At 46.3% G+C, this 15,306-nt stretch overlaps 1 protein-coding gene across 2 annotated transcripts in view; it reads right to left on the reverse strand.

The window, feature by feature from the left end:
• Nucleotides 1-3,613: 3,613 nt before the first annotated feature.
• Nucleotides 3,614-15,306, reverse strand: part of Mapkapk3 (MAPK activated protein kinase 3) — a 39,583-nt gene continuing 27,890 nt past the window's right edge. For both annotated transcript variants that reach the window (XM_059268558.1, XM_059268559.1), the window contains exons 6-11: nucleotides 13,786-13,909; nucleotides 12,593-12,668; nucleotides 12,114-12,238; nucleotides 4,855-4,940; nucleotides 4,504-4,584; nucleotides 3,614-3,799 (exon numbers count right to left, since the gene is read on the reverse strand). In XM_059268558.1, coding sequence (XP_059124541.1) covers nucleotides 3,647-3,799; nucleotides 4,504-4,584; nucleotides 4,855-4,940; nucleotides 12,114-12,238; nucleotides 12,593-12,668; nucleotides 13,786-13,909 — 645 coding nt within the window. In that variant the 3' untranslated portion in view covers nucleotides 3,614-3,646. The remainder of the gene's footprint in view (nucleotides 3,800-4,503; nucleotides 4,585-4,854; nucleotides 4,941-12,113; nucleotides 12,239-12,592; nucleotides 12,669-13,785; nucleotides 13,910-15,306) is intronic.

Here is a 15,306-nt window from a genome sequence, read left to right on the forward strand (position 1 = left end):
TCACACATACACACATCTCTCTCTCATACACACGTGTCTCTCTCACACACACATGTATCTCTCTCTCTCCCACACATACACACACAAACATACACAGGGACCTCTCTCACACACACACATATCTCTCTCTCACACACACACACACACATGCATCTCTCTCTCTCTCACACACACACACACAAACATACACATGGATATCTCTCTCTCTCTCACACACACACACACACACACACACATCTCTCACACACACATGCATCTCTCTCTCACACACACACACACATATATCTCTCTCACACATACACACACACACACACACACACACACACTCATGAAATTCTTCACTAAAAGTTCCTAAAGAAGCTACCACAGTAACTATGTATAATCAATGCCTGTGTTTAGATTAGCTCGTGTGAATGTGTGGCCAGTTGGCTTCTTAACTCATCTAATACCTATCACCTGATTGTCATTTTCTGTTGTCCATTTCACAAGTAGCCACACTGAGGCCCAACCTCCCAGTCCTGGCTTGTGGGAAGTGCATCTAATGCCAACATCATGGGGCAGAGCCCTGGACTGGGCTTGTCACTGAGTCAGATTTTCTCATGGAATCAAGCAAGTGGCCAAGGAGACCAGGGAGGAGCTAAGAGAATAAGCCTTCCACCTTCTTAACTGCCCCTACAGCACCTCTTCCCTAAGGGCACATGAGAGGCCAGCTTCCTCCCTCACGACAGTGATGGGCCAAGTGTGTCTAATAACAATTCTTCCTTGGGCTGGAGGAAGACACTGAGTCCGATAAGAGCCTCTTCCAAGACTTCTGCAGCTGTGGTCTTACCTGTGAAGAAGGTGGATACAGCAGAAATTCAAGGCCAGCCCCAGGGAAACACACTAGAAGGGCTGAAGTGCAGACAGAGACCTAGGGCAGTCTGTCTGTTCCTGAGTGTCTAGTCCCAGCTGTTCTACTCTTGAACCCTGGACCTATCAGGTACCTTCCTGTTCTCTAGGTCACATCAGCTCTCTTTGGATGAAACTGCCTATGAAGTTTCCTCCTAGACCACATGAAGACCATGGTTCAATAATCCAAGAGGAGGTGTGGTATTTAGGGGAGTGCCTGGTACACAGTGGATGCCCAGGTCCTATTAGCCACCCAGTATCCTCTGCCTCTCCCCCACCAATGTAAACTCCTTGAGGTGACCCTGCCAGAAGCTTTTACTGCTGCCTGCCCTGTACTTACAAGTCTCAGGCATAGTGGGGACTTGGCAACCAAGTGCAAGAATCCATCTATACCTCATGTGCTATATGTACTTTCCTACATGGCCAGCATTTCACCAGCCTTAGTACACGAGGAATGTTGACCTGAACCACAGGCTCTATGAGGAACCTTGAAGTCATCTAATCACCCTCCTTTGAAGTCCAGAGCTGCAGTAAAGGCCCCAAAAGCCCACATGTTGCTATCCTAAAGAGCAAGTCCTTGGAAGTGAAACCTCATGAGTCTGGAAGATCTGATTTTCTGGATGCAGAGTCCCAAAGGTAGAAGTGGGCCTGGACTAAGCTTCCCTCTTCCTCAGACCATTCTAAGTTCTCTCCTTCTAAATGGATTTGGATACCAAGGGGCTAGGCTTGTGACCCGTACCAAGCACCCTCTTAAAAGTACTGCACAAATGGCATCTACCCCAACCCCCTAGCTGATAGTATGAGATGGGCACCTCATCTGCAGTACTCAGTTGAGGAACTAGAAGTCAGGGAAGCTGAGGGACTTGTCCAAGGTCACCAGGCTAGGAAGCAGGAGACTATCTCTAGAGTGGCTTGCCTTCTAACATCTCTGCACCCTCCCCCATGCCCTGAGAGAAGAGGGGCAGCTGAGGAGGAGCGAGCCCCGCCTGAGCCAGATGAGCGCTAGAGAAAATGGGAGGATGCAAGATTGAAGCTGGGGGTTGAAATGCCACAGTGAGGGCCCCTTGAGGCTGCCCTCAAGGGCTCCCAAGGGGTGAGGGTGCTCTCTTGCTGGAGTAGTGAAAAGACAGTCTTCCAGCATACCACCCCTCCCCTCCCCGATATTCTCACTGCCAAATGAAACCTGGCAGCTTCTGAAAATAGCTCCGCGCTGCAGCAGGCACTCTGCCCGCCCTTCAGCAGGCTGGCACGCAGCTGGGGGTGGCCACTGTGGGCAGACGCTGGCACACACAGGGCCGGGGGTGGGTGTCACACATACAGTGCACAGGGGCGGCACAGAGCTGGAGGCATGCGGCAGCTGCCATCCCTCAGTCCTTCTGACCTTTCTACAATGAATGAGGCAGAGGTGCTGGAGTCAGCCCGGCGTGTTTACCAGGCCAGAGGCGCCCTCTCCAGCCAGGATAAAATCACTAGTAGGGGTGTGGAGCTGCTCTTTGACCACTTCTGTCCACCTAGGTACACAAAAAGAAACCCAGGAATCACTGAAAATGTTAAAAAGATGTTTATTCATATCTGGATATAAAATCCAGCAGAACCGTTCTAACTGATATGATCTAAGGTTTCCCAGCCAGTGAAAAAGGCCAGGATCTAGGAACAAGGCTGGGTGCCAGGCACTTGTCAGGTCGTCTATCAAACACTCAGCACCTGGAGGCTACCCTGAGCATGGCAGGGCAGAGCTGGCTAAGTCTGGGGTTAGCCAAGAAGGACCCTCTCTACTCCAATTCATGATAAAACCAGGACCGGACCTCATAAGCATGGCTTGGCAGCCCATGACCACCTCGGGTCTGATCTAGAGTAGAAAAAGAGGTCCTGGAAAACAGGGAGTCAAGCACTCCCTTTCACAAAAGTAACCCCAGAGTAGCCCTTGCTTTCAGCAGAGAGGGACTTCCCTACCTGAGATCTGGTGAGCAGGAAGAGGCAGGGGCTTTTGTCACAGTGATGTTTTCCAAAATGGAAAAAGGTTAAGGATACCCACCCCCAGCACGCATACCCACACCTTCAGTTGAGATGATAAGTTACCTTTTGGACAGGGGGTAGTGACAGGATGCTTGGCCCCAGGGACTCTAGTGGACTGAGTGCTGTGTGGGCCTGTGCTACAGGAAGGCAGGGCTGGACCACCCAGGGAAGTAAGCAAGCTGGACTATACAGCCTCTGGCAGACCAAAGAGAAGTGAGGCTGGGGAGGAGCAGCCACTGTGAGAGATAAACCTCCCCAAGAAGGTAGCCCCTTGACTGTTCCTCCTTCCTCTTTTGTTCAGTATTCATAGACAGCAACATGGCCTCTGGTCACCATAGCAACCAATGGCCAGCTACCTTTCTCAAGGCCAGACCCATCTGCCCACACAGCAGGGTATGTCTCTGTAGAAAAAGGGTAGGTCTGCCACAACTCCCAGAGGCCTAGAAGTAAGGCCAAGTCCTAAAGCAGAACAGAGCTGTGGCCTCACCCAAGCCACAGAGGCCAAGGTTGCTTTTGCTGTAGCAGAGGGCTCACCATCCCCGGGGCCTAGGAGCTTTCTAGGGCCTGAACTTAGGCTGGGACTCTTGGGCCAAGCTCTTCGTCCTCAAGTTCAATGTGACACATTAAGACAACAAAATTATCCTTTTCTTATAAAACACGACTCCGGCCCTTCCCGGCCAGAGCCTCGGGACATGGCAGTCTGTCGGGACATGGCAGTCTGTCATTCTGGCTCCCCCGTGAGCTACTGGTTGTTGCACCCTTGTGAGGCTGAGGGGCTGCCTGCTTGCTTTTTCCTCCGCTTGTTGAGGAGCCGGTTGTTAGAGGTCTTCAGGTCCTTGATCTTGACCTGGTCGTAGTCCACCCGCATGGTGGCCAGGGCACTGGTCATCTCCTCCTGCGTACCATTAGCATGGGAGAAAGAAGAGATCAGGATAACCCAACATCAGAAGCCATCACGGTCATGCCTGGGAAGCCCCCTCAAACACATCACTGACAGGAGTAACAGATGCACTGCTCCAGTGCCCACTACGTGCGTGGCCTTGGACACATAATCCTCCCTACAATTTTTTTGTGGTGGACACTGAGCTTGTTCACGAAGGCAAAAGAAACAGATGACCCCCTGAGACCACACCAAGGCCACTTGGACAGAGAACTGAGCCAATGGCACTTGCACAGAACCACAAGACGACCTACAGACAATGACATTTCCCTAGGTCCCCAAGCGTCTGAAGCGTGGAGACTGTACCCTGGATATCCCAGTGCTCTACCATGCTATCTCATAGGGACAACCTTGACCCTTACTACGTCTAAAACAAGGCCGGTTCCTGTCGCAAATGCCAGGTCATAAGAAAGTTCCTGGCCAATGCTTGGGCCCCAAATCCTTTCATGGAGTCCTAAGCCTAAAGTCCCCTCACTAAGAGTACCCCATGAGCACCACCCTAAATGGGAAAGTGTAGCAGCCCAGTGCTCAGTGGCATGCCCAGGATGGATCACTAGGGCAGTCACTGACATCCTCTAGGCACAGGGGAAGAACCAAACTCCAGATTCTAAGGAGATACCATCCAGTATTGTATAGAGACTGAGGAAGAATCTACCCACCTTGACTTCATCCCAGTGGTCTTTGTCTTCCTGTAGCACTCGGGCTGTGTGGAGTGGGGTCTGTGGGACCACCATTGATTGCTAGAAGGAATCCCAAGCCCATGGGTTAGAGCCCGGAACTGTGTGGTACAGCCTAGGCTACCACCACCACATACCTTCTCCCATTCTCAGGTAGGGCAATGGAGGCTGAGAGAGGTGAAGGAGCCTGCCTGGGACAGCAGCCAGGCCGGGCTACAGGTGGGGTGTTACCACACATCACTGTGCAAGGTTCCAGCCCAGCCCTGCACCCACGCCTCCAGGGCGACCACCTTCCAGCCTGCCAGCCCTACTCCAGGCCAAGACCATGCTCACATTGATCCAAGGATGGTTCATAAACTGCATGATGGTCAGCCTCTCTGTGGGGTCTGTCTTCAGGAGCAGGCGGATTAGCTGCTTGGCTAGGGGACCCAGAAAAGAGGGGAGCGGTGAATTGCAGTCCCTCAATCCTCTGCATAAATCACAAGCTCTGTCAGACAGAGCTCTAAGTACTCCCACATTCTTCATGATCAGAAATGGTGAGCTAACAGCTGTGTCTTGTTTGAGGTCACTAAGTGCTCAGGATAATTTGTTAAACAACAATGGACAACTAATACAAGGCAGATTTGTTTGTGCTACCAAGGAAGGTGTGGGGCGTTTACCCAACCACCCCCACAGTTCCCCAGAGTTTTCTTGAGTGCGAGCAGCAGGAAATATTAGATAGAAGGATTTATTGCGGAGAATATCGCGGAGATAAACAGATAGAAAATAAAGGATAGCCTCGAGAGGGCCTGGAACCTATTCCAACGGGCCCCGACTGCCTCTGCCCCAGGGTTTTTATAGAGACGCCAAGGGGTGGAGCAAAAGACCTCCTCCCCCAGCACAGCCAAGTGCAGACCATCTCAGACACCTGCACTCAGGCCCGTGGTCTAATCATCCTCTATGAGGACCTGCTGGGTAAAGCCACGAGGAACCCGAGAACGGGCTCCCACAGGTCCCCCTTTCTTAATATATAAAAAAATAACTATTAATGGCTTACAGCAATCTCCAAGCTGTTACACCTCCCAATATGGAGTAGAGGATGATATAGATGGCATTTTTCTTTTGAATTAGGTCCAAGGTGACTACAGCAGTCTTAGCTGCCTCAAGCCCTTTCTAAGCCAAAAACTCTTAAGGCAACTACAAACTTAAAGAATCCCTTAGCTTCATCATTACCATTAACAGGTTAACATAAATATTGCTATACATAATCACAATTCTCTCAATCTTACAACTCAAAGCAAACTCATAACAGAACCATTTGAATTAGCATATATGGTGCTAAACATAGTTAACAATTTTCTCCGTCTTACAACTTTAACTCAATCATTTGAATTTTCTTGCTAACAGAACATAGGAAAAACTTCAATGTATTCACATCAAACTTAAATATTTCCTTAACTCCACAAAACCAGGGTGATTATCAATAGGTTTCTGCAAACATAATTCAATCTCATAACTCCTCCTTTTCTTTATAATTTTTTAAACAAAATCTCAAACCTAGTTAGAGGAACCCAAACTTATACAATTCCTACAAACCCATATTGAAAAGCAATATTTTCAGTCTAACCATGAACACTTTGAAAACTTTTAGTAAAACATCCAAAAGCAGTTTCTTAATAAAACTCTTTACACACTTTTAAAGTAGTCTCTTAGTATACCCCATTTGCATTTCTTACTAACAAAAACATGACATTAATCCACTCAAACAACTTTTGAAATTAGACTAAGGAATATTAACTCTCCCTCTTTTCTTTATAATTTAGGCAAAATCTCAAGCCTAGTTAGAAAACCCAAACTTTTCAATTTAAACAGTTCCGTTTGTAACACAAAACCAGTTCTGTATGTAATTCCATTTTTACATAAACAGTTCCACAAAACAATTGCATTTTTAACACAGAATACATGAATCAATTAATAAAGCATATATGCATACACATCTTGACTCTAGGTAGAAATAATAAATTTCTTCATTTAAACAGTTCCTTTTTTTATGAATAAACTCAAAATTGTCCCATTGCAATGAAATCTCTATTGTTCATTTCATTTCTTAAGTCCCAAAATTCAAATGATAAATTCTGGTACGAGCCTTCCAAATATGAAGAAATCCATAACCAAAATCTTTGTAGTTTTATCTCATTTTAAGTTCAAAAAGTTCAAACAAGAAATAAATTCTAGTATCAGGCTTTCACTTCCAAATATGAAGAGATGGTTTTTAACCAAAACTTTTTGCCGTTAACAATTTTACTTCAAACAAGCGTCTCTGCAACTTTTGTTCTCACAGACAGACCTTTTTAGGGACAGTAGTATTCTAAACCGCACCGTTTTTGATGTTAGCTCAGGTTTTTCTGTGTTGCGTTGATTTTCCATGAATCTCAGCTGCGGATGCCTTGTGCTAGTTCTGGCGTCCGCCATTCTTAGCTTCTTAGCGGCTTCTGGAGCTTTTGAAAAACCGCTCAGACTGCCTGCTTTGCAGTCTGCTAGGACACTAACTTCTGTATGTCTCAGGTTCTTTCACCATATACATTAAGAATAGACTCACACTTAACATTTACACTTTACAAACTCACATATAACCTTTTGCCTTGCAAAGCATTTAGACTCACATTCAACATCTACATTTTACAAACTCACATATAACGTATTAACATCTACTTATTTATACTCCTTAAGGAAACTATAGAACTACTTTAGCAAATATATTTCTTATTACTTATATATTTCTTATATTCATTCCATCTTATTCTTATTTAAACTTACATTTACAGCTAACATCTTTACTTCTTACAAGCTTATCACTACATGTCTTAAGACTACCTTAGATACTTCTTGCAAGCTTATATTCTTAAAGGATCTATAGATCTATTTTACAAACTTATATAGGGCTACCATTAGCATATATTTAACTTAGCAAACACCTAAAGATTTTTTAACACAGATCTAACAAGAGAATTTTTATAAACTTACATATCTTATTTTCATCTTTTTCTATTTCTTACTCTTATTATCACTATCTCTATTAGAAAGATTCTTAACTAGACAGGAAGTACATACATCATTGCTAATGTTTAGAGTTTATAGTCAGCTTTGTTATAAAACACTGGGATTTAGTGAGTGTTGTTATAGAATTGTGATAGTTGTTGCTAGGGGACTGTAACCTTCCCAGGATGATGCCACACTCCAAAGTTGCCAGTTCTCTCAGCCGTTCCGGACCCAGCAGAGATGCACTGTCAGTGGTAGACGGTGTTTAACTAGAGGCTGTCCCTTCACCCAAATTCATAATAGTTCCCCTAAGTGCTTCAATTCAGACAAATGTTTCTATTACAGCAGTACTCTTGGTTTGTTCTACCGAAAAACTTCCCTTCATGCTGACGGTGAAATTACCGTATTTAGCTGCTGTAAGCTCTTTGCCAAATATCGCACAGTTATTAGGTGATATAAAGTATTTTTCCAAAGGAGCTAGTAAAGCCAAAAGCGGCACAGCTCCGAACTCTATTTCCTCACTGTTTGCATTAACCAGTGACAAAACCTCAGAAACACTAATTGAGCCACTTTCATTCTGGTTCCATTGTAGGAACATCATTGGAGCTGACCTTTCTTAGTTCCAAGCTCCTTACGAAACGCTCCGGTAATCACCGAGCTTCATTCTCCTCTTGTGAAAAAACACAAACATGTCCTCGACCCCATATTAACACAGGATCGGGACCCTTCCACAATCCCGAGCAGGGATCTTTCCATTTCGCATTACCCTCAGCTAAAGGACCAGGAAGATTGGAGTGAACTCTAATATGGCCCACAAAGCATGGCAGCTTTCTTTTGTAGATAGCATAAGTTTCCTTCATATCTAAGACAACGTTCAGTGTATAAACTGCTCTCTCTTGCTTTAAGGATTTTAAAGTGGCTTGTTTGATCTTATAGGTAGCTTTCTGTCATCCAACTACCGTTAAAACTTTGCACAGCTATTAGGGTAAATAAGTCATTTTACCAACCCCCAAACCGCGAAGTGCCTAGTTCCATATCCTTTCAATGTTTCATTGGAACTGACACTTAAAACTTAGATGATTTTCCTCCTTATTCTTTTAAAAGCTGTATTTTAAAGTTTACCATGAACGTATTTTCGAGCTGACAAAAGTGTTTCAGGGCAATGTCGCCATCTTTAGCAGAAAAACTACCTTTCCCAGAATGCATTTCCCTTATATCAGTCCATAATAGTATCAGTCCCTTAAATCAGTCCTTTATATCATTTCCCTTATATCAGTCATTTCCCATAGTTCTTTTTGGGTCTGAGTCAACTTTTAAGTTCTTTTTTACCAGACTTGCTTACAAATTCTTGCCTGGGAGGTTTGAACAAAGTTTTTTGCTTTTGCAACAGGAGATTTGAACAAGCATTTTACATTTTCAATTATGGGACATTGGGAGGTTTCTGGTCTCTCCTCAGCTGGCTTTAACAGGTGTCTCTCCTTTAATTGACACTGGCCCCCAAATCAGAACTGCACCTGCCTCGTTAGCGCGCATTGAGGTGGGCAATTTCTGATAGCAACTTTCCTCGGGGCTTGTGTTTGTCTTAGCCAGTCAGTGAAAAACAAATATTTACAACAGTTTTTTCATAGCTCTTTCAGAGAGATTTTCTCCCACTGATCTATTTCATTTTGCTTGTTCCTTCCTTCCCCAGATGCAGAGCTTCAAGTATCTGCGGCTCTGTACCTCTGCTAGCTGCCCTTGGAAGTAGGGGCTTTTTTTTTCTCCCCAATCCGCCTCAAATTCTAGCAGCTTTTTTAGGTCATATTTTTCTGGGGAGGATTATGTCCCTTCTGTTTCTTCGGAGTGTTTTTCCCAGACAGTTCCCAGTTTGGTCTCAGTTTATCCCCTCTACCCCAGAAACAGTTTCCGACACTACAGTGGCGGCTTTCCCTGCTCCTGAAGGTAGGGGCTTTTTGTCCGTTTCTGTTTTCGGGGTCTGTGTGGTTTGCGTACAGACTGAAAATCTAACAAGGGAGGTTTTTGCCATTTCTAAACTCCCATTAGGACAGGTGTTTTGCTTCATGAGGCCTTCACCTGGTCCAGTCCCCCAGTAGGTTGTGTTTGTCTGGGTGCTCAAGGACAGAGCTTATGCCAGAGGCAATCACCCCTTAGGGCTATACTCCCTCATCTGATCGGGAGTTAGTTGAAACAAAGCTTTTCTCAAAGAGATGCTTTCTCTGACAGAAAAGAAAGCTTTACTAGTTCTGTTCTGCCCTGGCTGGGCTCTTTCCTCAGACAGCGTTCTGACTCAGCAGCACAACTGCTTCAGACACAGTTCAGCTTTACTGTTTTCCAAGAAAGGTCCTTACTTTGATAGAAAAGCTTTTTTTCAGATTTCTTTTTGCAGTTGTGGACCTATCAACCCGGGACTTATAGGAAAGCAGACAACTGTGCTGTTCCCACTGGCTTTAGCTTTGGTTGTTCATTAGCAACCTTCCCCTGGGTCCTGCACCTTCCTGCCTCAGCTCTGTGCTCCAGGAAGTTTGCAACTGCAGGAACCCTAGTATCCCTGAAATGCACCCCAACTCAGAGACGCTGGCCAGTCGCCTCTGGGTTTTTGGTCAGAAGTGAGGATACAATGCTAACAGTTTGCATTACTTGAGGGGATCTTTGCATTAGGACGATTAGGAGCACCTTTTCATTCTGAAACGCTCATTCAAAAACAAAACCCTTGATGCCTCAGCTGGGCATAACTGAAAAGCTTGGCTTTTTGGCTTTTCTCAAGTAAAGTTTCCCGCCCTTTTGGGCTCTCTGTAACTCTTCACGCACATTCTCCCAAGTGTTTCCCTCAGGGTACTCTGACCCACTGTCTTTTACTAGCAGAGCTTAGAAGAGGTTTTTAGGAACTTGTCCCTGCCTCCTGCATTGCAGGGAGGATTTTTTAAAGCTTGAAAGAACTTAGATTTTGCTGTCTTAAGAGGTTTGTTGTTTTCCCTTAGAGCTAATCACAGGTGGTCTCCATATTAATATCTTCAGGTGATTCTAATTTTTGTCCTTTTGAGAAAGTTAAAGGCTTTAGTTTTCAAGTTTAAGAGCTTTTGAGAAAGATGAAGGCTTTTTAGAGTTTTTTCCCCCAAATTTTCCAAGAAAAGCTTTAAGAGAAAGGTTTTTTCCCCCCAAGAGAAAGAGCAACTTTTCCCAGAACTTCCCAACTTTAAACTTTTTGGCTTTTTACATCCCCATTTTTGCCTCAGGGAGAAATCACTTTCTCCTGCCGCTTGGACTTAGCATTTCAGCTGCCCCAGGTCAAAAGCTTCCATAGGAAACTTTTTCTTCCCCATAAGCTCAAAGAAGAGTTTTTACTACCCAAAAAGCCCAAAGAAAGATTTTTTTTCCCCAGTTTGCGTTCATAGCCCCCAAAGTTAGAAAATTGAGTTTTTCTGTCTAGTTGCCTATTTTTTTCTACACAATCTTACACTTCTAAGTTTTTCCTAAACTATATTACTACCCTATGCCTTATACTTATTTTTCACAGATAGAAATTGAGAAAGGGATAGAAGATAGAAAATTTTGACAGAAGAGAATTTCGCTGCAGCATCGGACATCCTTCCAGTCCGCTTTCCTTTTCTCTCGAGGATAAAACCCCTGCCTCTCAATATATATAAAAAATATATATTTTCCATAACACCGGCATGCCTCATCCACTGGCAGGGCTGAACTCAGCACTTTCGCCAAAAACTCTGTAATAAAACTATTATTTTCCTTATTCAATAGTCCCTATTACTTTGTCTTTAGTCCCTGTTCATTTGTCTTTAGTCCCCCCTTCTTTTTTAGTCCCCCCTTTTTTTCTTTAGTCCCTTTTTTCTTTTTTCTTTAGTCCCTGTTCATGGCGCCATTCTGTGGGGCGTTTACCCAACCACCCCCACAGTTCCCCAGAGTTTTCTTGAGTGCGAGCAGCAGGAAATATTAGATAGAAGGATTTATTGCGGAGAATATCGCGGAGATAAACAGATAGAAAATAAAGGATAGCCTCGAGAGGGCCTGGAACCTATTCCAACGGGCCCCGACTGCCTCTGCCCCAGGGTTTTTATAGAGACGCCAAGGGGTGGAGCAAAAGACCTCCTCCCCCAGCACAGCCAAGTGCAGACCATCTCAGACACCTGCACTCAGGCCCGTGGTCTAATCATCCTCTATGAGGACCTGCTGGGTAAAGCCACGAGGAACCCGAGAACGGGCTCCCACAGGAAGGAAAGTGTGAACAAGGACTATAAGGAAGAGGGGGTCCTTGGGAGACAACTTTTTTCTCGAGACAGGGTCTCTATAGTCCTGGCTGTTCTGGAACTCTATGCAAATTTGTAGAGATCTGCCTGCCTTTGCTTCCCAAATGGTAAATTAAAGGTATGCGCCACCACACCTGGCTGGGGAGACAAATTTTGAGCCCACTTGACAGATAAAGAAACTGAGACTTGAAAAGTTCTAATGACGTGTCTAGGTTCACATAGCTAGGATTTAAACACAGGTCAGTTTGACAGCCGAAGGGATGTCTCCCAAAACAAAGGCTGAAGGGACCAGGTTGGGCAGAGAAGTTCACTCACCATCCTCAGAGACCTCTGACCACTCAGGTTTAGGAAAGCCATACTGGCCCAATCGAATCCTTCTCTTCATTCCTGGAGAGATGGCCTGGCCGGTGTTGGAGTAGAAGGGTGGGAACCCACACAAACTGGGAAAGACAAGGAGTCATTTGGTACAAGGGTTGGGCACACAAGGGTCAGGCAGACCAATCCTCTCCTTTCACTAGGGAGACAGGCAGCCAAACACCACAGCAATAACACCAGCCCCTGCAGACTCTTGAACATATCCCAGGAATGCCATCAGCCTTGACATGAGGAAGCCCTCAGGCAGTCTCAAGGAAGGTGTCTCACGACACAAGAAACAAAAGATAACCTGGCCCAAGGGATGGCATGTCCCTAAGGACACAAAGGGTGAGAAGCTGAATGATACTAAAGGTACATGGAAAAGTAGAGGCAGAAGGCTGGGGCAGGGTGGGGTGGGTCAGTGGAGGAGCAGTACTCACAGGATGTACATGATGACACCCAGGGACCACATATCGCACGACTTGTCATACTTCTCTGGACCCAGGACCTCGGGAGCTGCCAGAGCAGAGAGAATAGATCTTTCAGCTCCAAGGGTCTTGGGAACTAGAAAGGAGTCTTAAGGCTGGGTAAGGTGAGGAACAGGTACGCAGGCTGGGAGGTAGGGCAGAGCAGACTGGCGTCTGGCACCTTCTGGGAAGGCAGTATGTGTGTGAAGTAGGGGGAGGAGAGACAGCACCCAGAAAAAAAAAATAAGCTGCTTCAGACAGCCCCCTGTCTACTTAGGGCCCCTCTGCCAGTCTCAACTTGGTAAGAGAGGGGGAAAGAAGACCAGCCCCAAGTTCGGTGAGGCCCTGCCACCGACAGGAGGGTCTGCCGGCTGCATTGTGTTGCGTCTCTCATCTCTCTGAACGCACAGCCTAGATCACAGACTTCTGCATTCCTGTCAGCTTGGCTACCCCACATCGACCTCGGTCTTCCAATCAGTGCAACGAGGTCAGCAGGCCAGACTTAACATTAAAGTCCTGCAGAATTCACCCTGGTCAGCAGGGGGCCGTTTCGGGAGTTTCCTACCCCTTAGCTGCCCTCCCCAAAGGGAAAAAGCTTCAGTTATTGCCCTACTCTCCGGAAAGGGGCACTTGTTACAGGAGCCTTTGGCAATCGTGGAGGCTGCCTGGAGCTTTCCCAGGAATCATAAGTGTGGGACCCCCGCCCCCCAAGTCCCACCTAATTCCTGGCTCAAGGGACCCTTTCCCACAGGCAGGTGACTAGTACCCTGTATCCCTCTAATGTAGGAGAAAAGGCCTGCCCACTCTCTGAATATGAAGATGAAAACCGGAGAAAAACAACCGCCGTTGGGCTCCGTCCCGAGCTGATGGCAGCCTTTTATCACGTATATATTTAGAGCTGCTGTGATGTCATTCAGCTCACAGGCCACAGCCAGAATTTTCCTGGATCTATTTTCAAAAGCAGAAGCTGAAGTTTGGAAGAATATTTTTGCAGCCTCCGGCCCCCCACGTCACCCGCCTCCATGCAGACAAGAGTGCTCCCTCCTCTCTCCTCCCTCCTCCCTCCTCATCAGGCTTTAACTCCTTGGTTCCCACAACCCACTGGCTGCCCCGTTCTACAGCAGTATACAGCAAGGGGGATACAAGCCACACACATTAAGACTCACCCACATAATAGGGGGTGTAACAGGGTGTCTGCAGGGCATTTTGGGTGGTTTCCTTGGCAAAGCCAAAATCGGTGAGCTTAAGCACAGCATCTCTCTCCTTGGATGTATAGAGCAGGTTTTCAGGCTACATCCGGAAGAGAAAGAAAGCATTGGTAAAGAGGAAGGTACTAGGAGGAGACAGAGCCCCAAAGTAATCTCTAATCCCTGCCTCCATCCCATTACATGATGAGCCAGCTCTGTTTTATGAAAAGATCTGGACCTTGGTCATCAACAGGGATTGGAGTTGATACCTTCATTCACAGAGAGAAAAATGAGGCAGGTGTTCAGACAAGACCATGAATGACCAGGTGCCATAGGAAGCCCCTAGGCAGAAACTTCTGTTCCTAAGTTGGTGTGAATACCATGAAATGCCAGAAAGATGCTGGAGTAGAATAGAAAGCAGACAGCTCATAAGCCAGTATTGCCAAGCACATGTCCCACATCCAACCCAGAAGGAAGCCCACAAAGCCAGCAGGCTAGGCCCATTTGAGATAGCTCAAGGGAGCAGGTACCCCCAAACACAGACCTCAGGAGCTACACAGAAGAAATCTTCCTAGTTGCAAAGCACAGATGGGCCTGGCAGATGGGGACAGCCAGCAGGGCTCCATGGAGGAGGCAGCCCTGAAAGCTGGCTTTTAGTGAACAGGTAGGATCCAGGCCTATGCCAAGGAGCAGGAGGGATGATGCCCAAGTAAAACTGGGGTGGAAAAATCGCGCTCCAGTTTGGATCCAGTGGGAGCTGTTTCTTAGTTCTGTTTGAGATGATCTGACCTTGGATCAGAATAAACAGAGAAGCGGTTTAGCATATTCTGCTCTGCAGGCTTTTCTTCCCTTAGGAAAAAGGGAACTCAGGGGCTAACATAAAACAAGGATTTAGAAGGTGGATCTGCTTTGGCTGCGTGTGTATCCTGAATCAAAAGGTAACTGTACAGGCTGGCAGCCCTCAACCAGAGAGGCATGTCAGCTAGCCTCTCTGCTCTCCTAGGTCCAGGCTTAGGAGGAAATAAGCCAAGCAGAGGCGAGGAGGAACAGACTCTGTGCTAACAGTGGCTCACACACAAATGTTTATGTGTGTGCGTGCATGTAGCTATGTGTATGTAGGGCTGCCCGGGAGACCTCAGTTTTCCCAGGAAAGAACATTTGGAGCATTGTGCTTCCTATCTTTCAAGCCCGTTCACTGGGACGGCAAGCAAGCCCAGCCCTGGGACCACCTGGATTCCTTCCCCAAATAACCAGCAAATGGCTTCTTTCTATTTAAATGCTGTTGATTGGGAGCCTAATCGGTTTAAACTCTATCTGTGACTTCACAGAAGACCTACACTATAAGGCAGCCCCTCTCAAAGGTCTGGCACACTGATGGTCATAAAACTTCTTGCTGAGCAAACGAACAAATGAATCCCCACGCAGCAACTTCACAGCCTAAAGCAAGACAGGGGATTTCTCAAAGAGCCTCAGTTTGCTTGTCTATGAAATGGGTAATGG

This window comes from Peromyscus eremicus, chromosome 7, assembly GCF_949786415.1.
Source record: "Peromyscus eremicus chromosome 7, PerEre_H2_v1, whole genome shotgun sequence".
NCBI classification, from domain to species: Eukaryota; Metazoa; Chordata; class Mammalia; order Rodentia; family Cricetidae; genus Peromyscus; species Peromyscus eremicus.